The sequence below is a fragment of the Rana temporaria genome, chromosome 1, assembly GCF_905171775.1.
Source record: "Rana temporaria chromosome 1, aRanTem1.1, whole genome shotgun sequence".
Lineage (NCBI taxonomy): Eukaryota > Metazoa > Chordata > Amphibia > Anura > Ranidae > Rana > Rana temporaria.
The window spans coordinates 205,727,953-205,745,209 of NC_053489.1; the positions used below are offsets into that span (position 1 = coordinate 205,727,953).

Consider the following 17,257-nt stretch of genomic DNA (forward strand, 5'->3'; position numbering starts at 1 on the left):
TTCAAGCATTTCCCACTAGAAAAGCAACACTTCCATGGGCATTTATCAAGCATTCTTGAAGCTTTATATAAACACATTGTAAATGCATCATAAATGCTATAGGCAAGGGTCGGAAACCCGTTAATCGTCATCTACAGGTGGATCATGTTTGCAGAACAGTGGAGAGACTCGTATAATGAAGCGGTGGGGCTATTTTTTTAATAGGAGGATGGCCTGCACCGGCAGGCAGCCGCATTTTCTCTAGTTCTGGCTGTAGGCCCCAGCGGAGTGATGCAAACTGCACTTTGCCTCCCTGTATCTGGCCTAGAACCAAGTGGCGCCAGCAGCAGCTGCAAGGGACCGTCAAAGAAGAGCTCTGGTTTGTGGCTTAGTGACCGTAGACTACGCTATTTTGTTCAGGTCAGTGCATTTACAAGTGAAGCCCACACACAATCTGAACTACAGTACATCTGAGGCATAACAGAGAAAGCAGCTATTGTAAGGGGGCTTAGGAAAGTAAGGGCTCATTTACACTCTTTAGCTACAGTGGCTAGAGATGTACACATGCAGCAGCCGTAGCAGGACTTGTATGCTTTCTCATGCTTGGTGGCTGTAGCTCCCACCAAATAAGTGAATGGGGCTGCTCTGCCAGCATCCTGCAACCTTGTGCAGTATCTCCTTCTTGCCTTGTATATTTGCACCCTCTGCACCTGAATTAAACCTGTAAAATGCAGCGGGTCATAAAGGCAGTGCATTTTGAATGTGGTGCGGCTAATGCACATGAAACGCCCCTTTCCCACATAGTGTTCTGATGTTAACTGGCCCTAACAGGACACTGCCTGTGAGCTTTGACTTTTCCCTTGTTTTTCAGGTAGATCTCCACTGCTAAGGTTGCCTTCATAATTAACGCACGTGTGAACCAGCCCTTATGGCAACAGCTATTCAACAGAAAATTCTGCAGGTTTTAGAGAGAAAAATCTTAAAATTAGTACATTGGATGGGCAACATTTAAGGGAGACATGTATTCTTATTAAAGTATCAGATTTATACCCATTTCACACTGAGGCGCTTTGCAGGTGCTAGAACGCTAAAAATAGTGCCTGCAAAGCGCCCTGAAAGAGCAGCTCCATTCACTGCAGTGTGAAAGCCAAAGGGCTTTCACACTGGAGCAGTGCACTGGCAGGACGGTAAAAAATAGTCCTGCTAGCCGCATCTTTTGAGGTGCTGTGGGAGCGGTGAATACACTGCTCCTAAAGTCCCCCTGCTTGTTGAAATCAATGGGCAGCACCACGCAGCTAAAAATAGCGCCGACGCTACCACCACCCCAGTGTGAAAGGGCTCTAACTATCCAGCATGTAGCAAGCGGAAATATTCGGGTTCTGCACGCTGATTGTTTTAATTCTCATTATTTTGACTGATATTTTGTATGATCTTGGTGCGTAATTTAGAGCCTGTTGGTAATTGTCATTTCAGACATGAAATTTTGATATGTTTGGAGCAGACATCTTTTCAGTTTCTCATATTATATGAAACTTGATTATTAAGAGTTTTACATAGCTGTATTGTGGAGTGTTAATTTTACTTTACTTGTGTAGTTGATAATGTTAATCACTTTTGTATATGTTCTGACGCTGGTCTTCGTAAATGTATCCTAACAGGTTACAAAAATGGTTAAAACGGTCACCACGAGAACAGTTCGCCAAGTGCCACTTGGTCCAGATGGTGTACCTGTAATGGATGCCTCCTCTCCCATCAGTGGCTATACAGATTCTATTGACAGACGATACATGAAAAATGGAGAGCGGTTTGTTACCCCACAGGCATCGTCAACTTTGACAAGATCCTACAACAACAGCTACAATGACACTTATGGAGATCATCATGAGGCCCCTTACAGACCCTTTATGACACCTGAAGGCTATGGAGATATAGCAGACAACTATGGAAGCTTGTCCCGTGGAATTAATTATCGTCCTCGATATGCCTACACTCCCGGCAATAGTTTTCGTCCTGAAGATGGCAGCTATACCCTCCCATCTCGTAGGGAAAACTATGTTCCCATTGCACAGCCACAAGTGCCAATTGGCAGTAGTGTGGATCTGAACCGGTCCCAGCCTGAGCGTTTCCTGCCAGAATCCTATGGTCTAGAAGATGATAATCGTAGCCTTGGAGCGGATGATGAAGGGTATGAATTGGATCCTGATTTCTCCACTATGAACAGAAGAGTCCTTCCTGGCATGCCCATGACTGGAAGACCACACAAGCCAAGGTAGGGTAGACTGATTAAAAAAATATAACATTTGTTGGCTTTAATTTTATTAAATCTTCAAAGCATAGACTTCTATGTAAACACAACATGGCAAGAAGGTATCGGATGATGCTACTGGCAAGTGGTTAGATTGTTTTTCAGTAAATGAGTACACAGAATGGAATATATTCTTATAGCAGAGATACAAGAAAAATATACAAAGATGACATGACAACTCTTCTGTAAATACTAGTTTCCTGTCTTTTATGTTGAACCTCTGTTCCCTTCATTAGAAACACCAGCTACAGTTAAAATTTGGGGAAGCAGTGCTCCCCTTTGTGAAAGAATCTTACAGGTTTCATGTTGGTACTGGACCATTCTACATTCCTTTCATTTACTGATTCCAGCAAAACTTCCACATTCTAGATGATGAGCTTTAATTGGTTAATCCAAAATCCTCATATTATGATAAATGGAAAAGCTTGCTGCCTATCAGCACTGTGTGTATATTGTTTAGGAGTGCTCATTTCTTTTTGGTTCTTCTCCTTAAAAACATACTTGTGACAATGAGCAAAAAAAGATCATTTTCTTTTTGGTATAGGGTGGGATCTGAGGCTCTGTTTTAGTTAGTTTTGCGTTTAGTTCGTTTTATGTAAAGTGTAGAGCAGTGGTCTCCAAACTGCGGCCCGGGGGCCAGATGTGGCCCTTTGCTTGCCTTTATCTGGCCCTTGGGGAACGATTTCACCAGCTGACACTAATGATGGGGCACCCTTTTCCCTGCTGATACTATCAATGGGGCACTATTCTTCCAATTGATACCAACAATAGGGCACTATTCCTCCCTACCAGTGGTGTTTGATGCCAGGGCATTTTCTACTCCCATTAGCCACATTCCGGCCCCCCTAAAGCCTGAAGGACAGTAAACTGGCCCTTTGCCCAGAAAGTTTGGAGACCCCTGGTGTAGAGGGATTAGAATACATGTCAGGGTTTTATTCCTGTACGTGCCCCTGTTGGGGATTTTCACCTATTCTATTTTTTCCTGTTTACCTTTTATCACTGAAAGTATCAACCCAAAATGTGGGATTTTTTTTTAATGTTAAAACCCTAATTGAGGGTAAATCTTCCAATGAGGAAATTGATGACACACTGGGATTCCCTCACTTAAAGCGTAGGTTCACCCTAAAAAACATCTTTGAACCATCCCATACAGCATACTAGCGTCAGCTATAGTATTTTTTTTTTTTTTTGCTGTATTTACCGTTTTAATCCTTAAGTTTTGCGTCCCGCGTTCTGAAAATAGCCGGAGTAGGACTCTGCTCTTCACGGCGCTATACGGCGCCTGCGCATAGACTAGGAGCTGACTGCGCAGGTGCCGTATATATCTGAGTCCTATTTCGGCTATTTTCTGAACGCGTGACGTGCCATAGCCGGACGTCAATCATGTTCCCCTCTTCATAGGAACGCCTATTTCCCCGCTGGAGTCTGAAACGAAACTAAAGGATTAAACGGTAAAAAAAAAAACATACTAAAGCTGACGCTAGTATGCTGTATGGGATGGTAAATAAAGAAAAAAAGATTTTTAGGGTGAACCGCCGCTTTAAGAGGGATTTTAACTTGCGTCCTGTTTTGGCACAGAAAGTCTGTCTAAAAAAAAAAGTTGGACCCAAGACTTTTTTTTTTTTTTTTTTTTTTTACGTTAAAGTGGTTGTAAAGTCAGAAGTGTTTTTTTTATCTTAATGCATAGAAGATAAAAAAGCCTTCTGTATGCAGCAGCTGCCCCAGCACCCCCTAATACTTACCTGAGCCCCATCTCTCTCTCCAGTGATGTCCACGAGTGCCTCAGCCACCCAGGACTCTCCTGATTTTGGCTGAGTCACAGCAGCCGTGCCATTGACTCCCGTTGCTGTCAATTGGCCAATCAGGGGAGAGGGGGTGGGGCCAAACCCGGGGCTCTGTGTCTGAATGGACACGGGGAGCTGTGACTCAGGAGGGAGGGGCCAGGAGAGCCTAAGAGGGACACAAGATGAGGAGGATCCAGGCTACTCTGTGCAAAACCACCGCACCGCACAGCCAAGTATAACTTGTTTGTTATTTTTAGAGAAAAAATTAAATAAACTTTAAAAAGGGAATGCTAGGACCTCTGTCAGATTTTTATTGAGCGTTTTTCATATATTTTTATTCACCCTGATGTATGGTCAGTGAAGTTAAAGAGAAGTTTATCTACCGATCGACTTCTGTTCATTCACCCTGTTGGAGAAAAGCTGTTGGATCAGCGACTGCAGCACTGATCTGTGTATTCTGACAGTGGAGGAGCCTCCCCGATGTCACAATACAATAGCGCAGCAGGGAGGATTCCCCCATCTACCTTGAAAGTGTGTATGGAGAAATCGGTTGAACCGTATATGGCCAGCTTAACAGAGCCCCAGATGGCAGTTAAATCTGATAGGGATTTTAACCTTTCCCCACTCTTTACCAAAACTTTTTTTTTTTTTTTTTTTTTTTAAAGATTCACTTTCACATAAAATGCCAACCACTGTGCCAGGCTAATATTTTTACATATGCAAAATGGGATATTCCCCCAAGGGTTGTTTTTTTTTTGCAGCAAATTTAAATTGGTCAGATATTTGATTTTCATAACATTTTATTTTATTATAGAAATAGAAAAAGATTATTTTAAATTCATGAATTTTAAAATGTGAGCTCTGGTTGCAAATGTGTAAAAGGGCAAGTTTCATTATAGATGGCAATGTTTACTTAGTGGAGCAAGATTTTACAAAAAGCCAACCACGTTGATACCCAAACTCCTTTCGATCCATACAGCCGTGGTCTTCAGGGAGATTTTGTTCTAAAAAGATGCATCAAGAAACTCAAAATTTTAACATGTCATGATATACAGGAATCTGCATACAGTATAAGTAATATGTATTATATTTACCACCAAAAAGTGGAAACAGTCCTATGACAAGAGCTTTAAAAGAAAATGAATGATCCAGAGGCCTCCATGGGCCGTCCCCATCCCCATCCCCTCAAAGACAAAATCCGGCTTCAGAAGACTTGCAGGAAACCACACTCTTGGCCCTCCAGCGTCGAGGACAGGCAACTCCTGTGATGTAGTTCCCAAATGACAATAAATGAATGACACTTTAGAAATGCTGACCCGAATAACTTAAATGTCAGACTGGAGAAGAAGAATTTTAGATTTTTGGTTATAAGGTTTATTTATATAGTACATATGTGTATGCTATATAGTCTTTTTTTTATTTTATTTTTTTTACATCTTATTTTAATATTCCAACCTTCTATAATAAACTATTGATTGGAGAATAATAATGTGATGATACCATGGGTGTGAACAGTGCCTAAGGTAACTGACTAAAAAAAAAAAAATCATGAAACCTAGTGAAAAACAGAGGGGAGGGGGGTGAAAATGTATACTATGAAGTGCAGACAACAAATACAAAGTGGCTATATGTGGCCAACCGTTAAATATGTGATGGCACGAAGCTGCAGAAAAAACATAGGTGATTGGTGCTCTAAGTATTTAGTGAGACTGTGTCTGTATTGGATATAAAATAAAATTAAGACCCGAGTCATATATAATATCGTGGTTCAATATTCTTTAATTAAAAAGATTATCTAGCCATATAGTAGCAAAAAAGAATGTAGGCTAGTCTGCCATTTGGAGGCTGTATATTACAACGCCGGTGCACCTCACACACGTGTCATTAGCACTAGTGGGATCATCTTGTGATTGCAAAAGGGTTAAGAGCTTAAATGGTACCTCCTATACTCTAGGAGAGCTGGGAAATAGTTTAATTGCCTACAGGTGCCATCTGCCCCCCCCCCCCCCCAACTGGGTGCCAAGGCTGAAAAATGTATTGGTATTATTATTATTATTATTTTTTTTTTTTTATTATTATTATTATTCTCCAATCAATATTTATTGAATAAGGTTGGAATTTTAAATACGATGCATGTAAGACTATATAGCATATGCAAAATATAACTATTATATATATATATAACTACTATAACTATATGCAAAATCTGTACTATATAAATAAACCTTATAACCAAAAATATAAAATTCTTCTAAAGACTGGCAGCTCTGTCAGCATTGCTAAAGTAGCATTCATTTTTGGTCATTATTTGGGAACTGCATCGCAGGTGTTGCCTGTCCTCATCTCTGGAGGTCCAAGAGTGTGGATTCTTGCAAGAAAGGTGGAAGCCAGATTCCACCTTTAAGGGAATGGGGACCCGCCCATGGAGGCCTCTGGATCACAAATTTTCTTTTAAAGCTCTGGTCATAGGACTGTTTCTAATTTCTGGCAGTAAATATATCACATATCATTACTTTTGTATGCAGATTTCTGTATATCATGACATGTTACAATTTTAAGTTTCTTGATGTATAAACTCCCTGATGAAGACCACGACTATATGGGTTGAAACGTGTTGGGGTATGTATGTGGTTGGCATTTTGTAAAATCTTGCTCCACTATGTAAACATTGTCCTTTAAAATGATCAAACTTGTCCTTTTACATCTTTGCATATTTAAAAATTCATGAATTTTAAGTCTTTTTTTTTTTTTTTTTTCTATTAGTATAATAAAATATTTTTTTATGAAACTCAATATCTCTGACCAATTTAATTTGCCACAAAAAAAAAAAACTATCTCTCGTGTGTGTCCTTCTATTCACAAAATGTTACTTAATTGCTTCTAATATGAGGGGGAAATTAGGAAAATAATAATTTTGGATTTTAATTCTTATTCTTTTGAGACCTTAAAATTCCCTAAAGAGATTCTAAAGGAATTTGTTTTCAATATCTGACATGTCTTACTTACCTGCTCTTTGCAGCACAGGGCAGCCTTGATCCTCCTCTTCTGGTGTCGCCCGCTGGTGCTCTTGGTCTATTCCCCCTGCTGAGTGCCCCCATAGCAAAGCTTTAACTTTTAGAAGCACATAAGTGCATCCTGCCAACGTTGGAGTGCTCTCCATGCTACCCTTTTTTTCCCCCCACCCCTTGGCACATGTCTGTGTCGTCTGATCCTTATTTGTATGCCAATTATGCTACTTGCCCACTAATCAAAGCCAGAAAGTTGCATTTTACCAGATCATCTTTCAGAATACAGGAATAGTTATTATGACTGTTTTGGTTTCATAATATAGCAGGGATAGGTCAGTGCTCCCTTTATCCTGGGAAAGGAATGCTCAACTTTAAACTATGGCACTTCCAGAACTTGGTTCCAGATGTGGGGACTTCTTCAAAAATGCAATTATTCATAACCCATAGTAACCCGATTGACCAACCAAACCTAATTGGCAGGTTAATGCCAGGTTTAGTCTACTACTGGATAACTCCATAGAGTAATTTTAGTTAGACTGGAGTTCCCAGAGGAGATCCTATTCCAGCTTAATCGTTGCTGAGTTGTCAAGCAGATATTTCTATTTCAAGAAAAAGGGTAATGCTGGCATTGGGTGGGTCCTTGACTTATAGGTAAAAATAAATGCAATAAATATCCATAAGCTCAATTCTTGCATTGGTTGGACAATAGCATGGAACAACGTGATCCTAAAGTAAAGAACTTATTTTTTTTTAATAGGAGTTAGTTAGCAACCCTGGTCGCCGTCAGCCCTTGATTATTTTTTATTTTTTTTGCTATGGCTACATGCACAAGCTGTGCTGTTTTAATCAATGTAAGGCATGGAACAAACAATCATATATCCACCATGTACTCTTAGAAAATGTATTGCTCATCCACGTAAAATCTATATTGTGGCTTGAGCTGAGACACTTGCAAATGTTAGGTTTGGAACCGTGCTGTGTTTTGACTAATTTTTCTTTGAAGTATTATTAATGATCTGTCGTCCATTTTTATCTTCAGTATTACATTAGACGTCCTTCCTTTTATTGATGAGATAGTTTTCATAGGAGCTATGCAAAAAATGGGTTGTTTGCGCTCCAATGACAGATTATACATTGGAAAGAAAAAGGTTTAAAAAATAAAAATTTGAAAAGGAGTAATGTGTACACTTAAAAATTAAGAGATAATCAATTTAGAATGAGGTCTCTAGTCTTGTGGTGGACTTTTGTTGTAACACAGATCAGATGTTTTTCATGCCTGGAGGACAAATACCTCCTAGTTTAAAGGGTTGAGGTTCTGGCCAAAGCGCTGGCACTGTCAGTTTGAGTTTTTCTGATAAGTTGGTGCGGCTTTACAACCTCCCTCTATATTCAGCTGATAACAGCAGCTTCTTTTCTTTGTGCTCAGTGATGTGAGAGAGGCTTTGCCACGCTTCATCTCCGTCACTCCCAGACAGGAGCAGTTTACCGAAACATGGTTGGGTTATGTTGGAGGAATGTGGGCTAGAGATTTAGGCATGATAGAAATGTAGATGATGAGGGATAGACCCATTACAGATGTTTGTCTCTCTGAAATATAAATGGAGAGTTAATAGTTGGCATGTGTTCGTAACCGCTAAAATTTGTATTTATAAAATATGCCGCACTAAGATGTCCGTTTGTGAAAACGAGATCCTGAGGATCACAGCTCATTAGCGGTTTATAAAAACTGAGATGGACATGTTCTCTGCTGATCCTTTCAACACACAGTCTCATTGACAGAAACGGACAGTTTATTAAGGTACAATCTCAGGACTTTACTGGCGATCTCTGAGAATTCTCCCTCCCAGATTCTTCAGCCCAGAGGTGGAAAAGAGCATGGTTTTCAAGGAGAATTGATGAGGAAGATTTCTTCCTCAATCGGGGCCCCCAAGACTGAAACCGTTCCCTCTGCCTTTCCACAACCATCACCCACCCCCCCCGAACCTGGTAGAGCAGATTAGAGACACAAGCTATATATCTAAACCAAGGTAGGACACTTCTGCCATGTAACAAATATCTTTGTTACAAGATTGCATCCAATGTGGACAACCTCCAATTTTTCACTCCATTTTTCCACCAGACGTTTATCAAAAAAGTAGGAGTTCCAATTGATGTTTGCAATATTTCCTTATTGCAAAGATCATGATTGCATCTCCTACTTTTTGAGAGATGGATAGATATATTTGTGTGTGTAGGGGGACTTTATTTTTTTGTTAATATTATGCAGTTTAGTGTGAGGTGCCGAGGAGGGCGATCTCCAAGAATGCCCGTATATTTGGCAGCAGTATTTTCACCGCTGCTTAATAAACGGGCACCTCTGTGTTTCACTGATTTTCTGTTACTGTAATCTCACTGTGTTATGCAAGATTACAATAACAGGGGGGCGTTCTCCACCGTTTGAAGCCTTTGTAGATTGCTTCACTCCCCAAAAGAAGCAGTTTACACTGCTTCATAAACAGGCACTCGGAGGAGAGTGATCTCTGGGATCACAGTAATTTACCGCTGCATGATAAATACCTAAATGCAAATAAGGCACTAGATTGAAAGCACTAGGAGAGGTTGATTTTATTTGCATTTAATGTGGCATATTTGATAAATGCACTTTTTGAGTGATTTTATTTTTTACTTCAGATGCTAGCTGCCAAGGGTTAAGTCAAGGTTGTAGCGTTGGGCTTTACATGTATCGGCTGTCACCTTGAACTATATTGGTCTTGTACCATCCTTGTTACTCAAAGGGGATATTTATCACGTGACAACCCATGTGTGTATTGGGTATTTGGCGTCCGGATGACAAGAATATTTTGTGTTTTTCTGTTCGTTTAGTATGCACCAAAATTACTTGTTATATAGTGATTCTGCGATGCTGGAAGCCAATTCCTATTATGACGTTTGTCTCTAAAGTAACCCCCTTTGCCTCCCAGGTAGTCTATTACCAGGGTTTTGTATTGTATGTAGCATGAGAAGAGCCTAGAAGTCACCTCTGAAATACCTTGTATGTTGCCATAAAGCACTGTGTGGTCCCACTGCTCTACTGACACGTTATGATAGATGAGTAACATTTTCAGGGGGCACATGTGAGGATTAGTTTGAACTTCAACATTGATGTATAGTTTACTCTAATATGTGCAACAGAATTCAACTAAATGTATTCTGATTCTAGAAATGAGCTTAAAGCACAAACTTTAATTTTACATATATTTCTTAAAAGCAGCACAAGATCTAAATCCATTTTGTGCGCACAAAATCCACGTTGTGCGCACCAAATGCCTTTGCAAACCCAGCTACTACCTACATTGCAGTAACATCATTGTACTGCAAATATTCTGTGTAGAGAGCCGGTCAACTCATTGCAGGCTGTATGCAGAAAACGACAAGATGAGATTGATGCAAGACTATGCCTTAGAGCAGTCTTGGGTTTCCAGTTAGATTGGTGTCTGCTATGTTTTCCTACTACATTTTCTTGTTTTCCAAGCAGTGGCGGCTGGTTGTATATATATATTTTTTTTGGGGGGGGCAATACAGCCACCTAATGTAGAGCCAATAGGATCGCTTCTCTTTTCGGCCAATCGCGTGACGGGTCTCGGGAACCACTGCCTGATTGGCCAGGAGGTGAACCAGGAAGACGATGGTGAATATTCACTATTGTCACCCAACTGGGTGGGCTCAGGGTGCAGTGCTCTGTGCCCCGAGACCACCCTTTTTTGAAGCCTATTGGAGCCTCTGCCTCGAATCACGTGCTTCAAAAAATGATGGGGACGGGAGGCGCCCTGCATTATGGGCCGCCACTGTTTCCAAGTGTGCAAATGGCAGAGGAGGCAACCGTTTATCTCTATCTGACATAGTCCGTATAGATCAGTGTTAACCAGATATCAGTTTAGAAGAACTCCTCTTGATTGCGTTGATGTGTTTTCCACATTTGGTCTTGGCCCTATTGAATAAACGCACATTTTTTTGTATCGTGGTAAGTCAAAGACCCCCTGGCTTTCCATATGAGCCTAGCTGAATATTTTCTGCTACATATAGAATGCAGGAGAAAGGCCTCTTTCACACGTCCGCTCCGTTCGTCCGTCCATTACAAGTCCGTTTATGGACTTGTAATGGTTCACTATGGGATCGCGTCCGTTAGCGGATGGAGCATCCACGACCATCCGCGTCCGTCGGGATACGCTTTTGCGGACGGAAGAAAACCCTATTTTTCTTCCGTCCGGCGGAACGGATCGGATGCAGACGGACAGACGGTCCGTCTGCATCCGATTCCCCATAGGGGAGAGCGGAGGAGAGACAGGGCGGTCTCTGCTGAGCTTTTGCGGACACACGGAGCGGACACAAAAACGGTCCGCTCCGTGTGAAAGAGGCCAAACTGGGTTATAAGGAAGTAACGTCCTACAGCATGTGTTCCTGCCAAAGGTCTAATTTGATGCTGTTCATTAAGTGCATTTAAATTAACAAGCGAATGTTATCTTAAACAGTCTGTGTTTACATAATGTATTTAACATAATGGCAGGCTTTATAAGAATCACTTTTCTTTCCCACATTTTCCTCAGCATCTGTAGCTGCTCTTTGAATTAAACAGGTAAATGTTTCCTTGGTAATAGTAACTGGTAAGAGTTCCTTTCTTCGCAAAACCTGCAAAGAATTGTATAAATATCTTTTACATGTTCTCTGCACATAGAGCGTATGATGATCCTCTGGAGTCGGACCTGATTGACGAGAGAATCCCATATCTCCACGGTGGCTATGCCGCACCACTGGCTCAACCAGAGAGAGGAAGCCTGGCCAGCATAGACCGCCTGGGAAAGCGTTCACCTTCCATCGACAGCATGCGTAAAGACCCCCGATGGAGAGATCCTGACTTGCCTGAAGTCATTGCTATGCTCAATCATCCCATTGACCCTGTCAAGTCCAACGCAGCTGCCTATCTACAACACTTATGTTATGAGAATGACAAAATAAAAAAGGAAGTGAGACAACTCAAAGGCATTCCCATCCTTGTGGGACTATTGGACCACCCTAAGCCTGAAGTCCATCGTAAAGCCTGTGGAGCCCTCCGCAACATCTCTTTTGGAAAAGATAATGAGAACAAAGTTTCCATAAAGAATTGTGATGGTATTCCTGCATTGATTCGACTTCTGAGGAAGACAAATGACATGGAAGTCCGGGAGCTCATAACAGGTGAGGTTCTGTAATGGTGATGTGTATATTTTTTATGGTGCGTGTGTATATTTGAGATATTCTCTTTTTTGTTTTAATATTTGTAAAAAATAAAAAAATTGTAGGTGGAGCCTGTTGGGTAAACGCAACCCTTGGCTTTTTAATATGTTTAGCTTACTGTGATGGCAAGATTTTTCTGCAATAATTCTTGACTACTGTCCGCTTGGGAGCTTTGTTCTTCATTTTATAAAATATATCACTGAACATGGAAATCCCTTATGTATTGTCATCCACCCAAATGTAGTGAAGTCATATATAGTGGAGTCCGGTTAGATAATTGATATTTAGGTATTAGTATGATGACTTTAAGTTATGTTCCGCAGCAACACACCAGGCTCTCCAGAGAGTGCATTTATTTGATTTTCAATACAGAACAAAGTCCAAATTCCACAGATGATACAAATCCAACAGAGTAATTCAAAGTCCCATTTGACTAGATCAGTTCTAGACCTGTGCCATATTCAGAGAATATACAGGGAATATTCTGAGTAACAAGATTGACCTCCAGAATTATATTCCCTATCCACTGAATAGCCAAGCAATTTGATTGGCCGTCTTTGATCTACATCCTGTCTTTCAGAGTGACAGATAATGACCCCAGCTGGAGACAGCTTCAATCATCACATATTCCTAATTTTGCATTCTTGCATACTAACAAGCTTCCTTTGACATGTGTAATTAGATTACAGATACAAAGGTGGCCTGAGCACATCAGAGTCATCTGTCCCATCTGATATCTGAGATTTACTACGCATATCAGATGGGGCAGATAATGACTCTGATGTTCTCAGGCCACCTTTGTATCTGTAATATAATTACACATGTCAGAGGAAGCTTGTTAGTATGCAAGAATGCAAAATTAGGAATATGTGATGATTGAAGCTGTCTCCAGCTGGGGTCATTATCTGTCACTCTGAAAGACAGGATGTAGATCAAAGACGGACAATCAAATTGCTCAGCTATTCAGTGGATAGGGAATATAATTCTGGAGGTCAATCTTGTTACTCAGAATATTCCCTGTATATTCTCTGAATATGGCACAAGTCTAGGAAAAGATGAGACTTTGAATTACTCTGTTGGATTTGTATCATTTGTGGAATTTGGACTTTGTTCTGTATTGGAAATCAAATAAATGCACTCTCTGGAGAACTTCAGGTTGCTGCGGAACATAATAAATTATAGTCATCATACTAATACCTAAATATCAATTATCTAACCGGACTCCACTATATATGACTTCACTACACCAAGGACTCAAAGTGGCTGTACACCCTGTACAACCACTTTTTCTTACAGGTAAGCCTAGATTAGGGCTTGCCTGTAGGTGCTGGAAATATCTCCTAAACCTCCACGGTTTGGGAGATATTTACAATAGAGACAAGCGCCGATGTCTACGGCATTGTTTTGGATTACAGTGTAACTAATGTTCAAATCGGCTGAATTTTCTGTTGTAATCTGCTAAATACATTGCTGGTGGATCAAAACAAGATGTGCACGATTTTTACAGTTTGTTTGCTTTGAGAAGCAGCCACATCCTGAGTAGAAAAGCCTGTCCCCTGCCAGCAGGCTTCCAGGAAAATCCCTTGCGCTCTGTATGGCAGCACTGCTCTCCTGTAGAGCATAGGCAGCCCAAAGATTAATCTGCCAATGGGTTGAATGAAAAAAAACTTGCCTGATTCCCCATCCACACATTTGAAGTGGATGAGGGACTCCTCCTTGCTGTGGCATTGTATTCCGACCAGCGTTACAGGCTATAGCCTACATCGCTGATCAAGTGGGGAAAATCTGAAAGGGCAGTTGTACAACAATACCCATCACATGGGCCCAGAGGGCTCCATCCTGACAAAGGGATCTATTTCGTTTTAAATGGCGCAACATGCTGTGGTGCCTTAGGCTTCATGTACAGGGGATGTTTTTACAACTGCTACTGATTTAACTTGACAGATAGTAACCCACGTTTAAAACGTCCGTTTTGCCTTAGACAGATGAGTCCGTTATTTTTTTTTATTAGTTTGGGTTCAGGAAAGTAGAAGGCTGTGGGGAATCCTGCAGCATAGACAGGTTTTCTTAACTTAAAGCAGAGGTTCACACAAATAGTAAACTTCCGCTTTTTGGATCCCTCCCCCCCTCCGGTGTCATATTTGGCACCTTTCAGGGAGAAGGGGGGTGCAGGTATTTGCACCACTTCCGGGTTCTGACTCCCGCGGGAGTCCAGCCTCGTCACGTCAACCCTACCCACCCCCCCCCCCCCGCTGTCTTCTGGGAAACACTGATCCCAGAAGAGAGCGGGGACCAGTGACAGCGCGCCGCGATCCTCGCGCATGTGCAGTAGGGAATCGGGCAGTGAAAGCCGCAAGGCTTCACTTCCTGATTCCCTCACCGAGGATGGCGGTGAAAGCAGCCGAGGACCAAGCGATTGCTCAGCCTCGTCTGCTGACATCGCGGGCACACTGGACAGGTAAGTGTCCATTTTTTAAAAGTCACCAGCTGCAGTATTTGTACCTGCTGGTTTTTAAATGAAAAATCTGGTGGACCTCCGCTTTAATGCAGAGAATGCATTAGGGTCACAATCCTTAAAGGATAAGTTTACCTTTCATAACATGTTGCACCCCTATTCAGGGTATAACCTGTTATAAATGCTGATCGCTGGTGCAATGCTGTACAGGCTACCGCAACAAAGAACAAATGCACGTTTTTTTTACCTGCAAAAAAAATATGCTTTTTTTTTTTTTTTCTAGGTAAATTTCTTTAATACTTTAGACCCACTTTAAGTTTACCGCTTTAAGTGAATGCATTTTCTTTCTCTCTGTGGTCTTCCCTCTCATACTTGAAATGTCTGAGGCCTGACCGGTTGTATCATTTCTTGGCTCGTGTCTACTAGACTGCAGTGTTTGAATGGCAGCCCCATAGCACATTCAGAAATCTGGCAAGAGTTTGACACCCCTGGCTTACTTTTTTTTTTTTTTTTTTTTTTTAAGCTGATGTGAAAACGCCAGTCTATAATTTCTAAGGGAGTGCCCAGGAGTCTGAGTGAAAATGGCAAGGAGCCCTCCCAGACACTTTACAAAAACAAACATGACTTTTCCTCTTAAGAGCTGCCATCCAGTGCAGCACTCCTCAGTATGCTGCTATTGTAGTGAAATCCCTGTCTAGCTTAACAGCTTGGCAGAAAGTTAACTTGAAGGCTGGAACACATTTTGTGTCCTCGCTAACACTCCAATTGCCACTTTTCTTTTGTAATTTATATATGCTCAGTTTTAAAGGATCATATGAGATTATGTAAATGTATTTACATATGCATAATGTGTTTACGTATGTCTATACCCAAAACTTTTTTTTGGGGGGGGGGGGGGGATGGAATGGTCAAAGGATAGAACCCTTGTCAGTTTTACTGCTATCCTAGAGATATTTCCCTTCGCTTTCTATTTTTGGGACAAACTTTTGCCAGGCAGGAAGTGAGGAAGCTGACGAAGGATCCAGCATAACTTTTTTTTTTATCCGGAATAAAGTTTATTGAACTTTAAACAAGCAAACAAAACATACACAGCCAAAATACATGACAATGAAGCTTTTTAAAGTGTTTATGTGCCATATACAGCATATCACAATCAGAAAACAGTGGGTACTTATAAAACATATGCAAAAAGCACATTACAGAACCATTCAGCCTAATGCCAGAAATATGGGAATATTCCTGCCCTCGGTAAGAAATGTAGGAGAAAACTTACAGAGAGCATTCCCTTTTAATAATAATAAAAAAAGTTTTCTCATTCATTGGCGGCTCCGCTTTAGATAATCCTTAAAGGATAAGTTCACCTTTGTAAAATAAAAAAGGGGGGGGGGGGTAGAGGGAAATGCACATTGTAATTTATTAAAAAATGTTTTTTTTGTTTCTTACTAGCAGCCTGCAAAGCAATGCATCAGTGATTAGCAGATTGCGGCTGCAATAGCGGCCTCCCTGCAGACTGTCAGTGTATCTGTCTGCTCATACACAATGACAGGAAGAATCAAACTACCTCAACAGCGCACTGGTAGTTCATTGAGAACTACAAGCTGTTGGCTGCAAAGGCTGTCGATTTTACTTGTAGTTCTCCCATTGATAAAACTCTGTAATTGAATGATGCAACCGGGTGGGTAGAGCCCTGCGGCTTTTTGAATTGTGACAACAGGTGGGGAAAGGGGATCCCTGGCCTGCTGTCCCAATGAGGAAATGAGGGGGGGGGGGGGCTTCTGCAACAGTAACATGTTACACTCTGAATACGGGTGTAAAGTTGACTGTTACAAAAGGTGAACTTGTCCTTTAACTGGGTATAGTGCCACCTGCTGGAGAAGGATGCAAAGAGCAATTAAAATCAAGACTTTCCAAAAGGCAGTCCCTGCTGGTGACCAAACCCTCCCAACACACACACACACACACACACACACACACACACACACACTGTGTAACAACACCGTTATTAGTCTAACATTTAGGAATTGGAACCTAAAAATTCTAAACTGCTTTGGTTTGCATCAAGAAAGTCGCTAGCTGGGTGTGATCAGCCAGATCCTCTAGTTTGTGGTGTTCGCTCCAGTTACAGCCGTTGAGCTCATGCGATTCCCTGCTGTGTGCAGATCAGTTTGACAGCCTGGTTCTTTCAGAAACAGTCTGAGGGGTTTTGTACACATTTGATGGCCCTGCCCACATGATTGGTCACAATGTTCCCCTTAGAGACTGGCAGCACCTATTCTCCAGCTAGTGGTCTGCAGTCATGGCAGATGGCTGTGGCTCATTGCAAGATTTTGCTAAAGGTGCAAAGTAGTATTCCATGTACTTCCACCTTCCGCGTACCCTCTCACATCCCCATGCCACTCTGTCCCTTCCAGGGATTTGGTATTTCCTGCAGGGGGGAACTGTGGGTCAGCGTTGGTGTCGGAATTCCCCTAGGAGG

At 41.5% G+C, this 17,257-nt stretch overlaps 1 protein-coding gene across 4 annotated transcripts in view; it reads left to right on the plus strand.

Moving 5' to 3' along the window:
- Positions 1–17,257, plus strand: part of ARVCF (ARVCF delta catenin family member) — a 422,733-nt gene that overhangs the window by 275,354 nt on the left and 130,122 nt on the right. For all 4 annotated transcript variants that reach the window (XM_040347904.1, XM_040347914.1, XM_040347907.1 and 1 more), the window contains 2 exons: positions 1,638–2,248; positions 11,788–12,287. In XM_040347904.1, the coding sequence (XP_040203838.1) occupies positions 1,638–2,248; positions 11,788–12,287 (1,111 nt within the window). The remainder of the gene's footprint in view (positions 1–1,637; positions 2,249–11,787; positions 12,288–17,257) is intronic.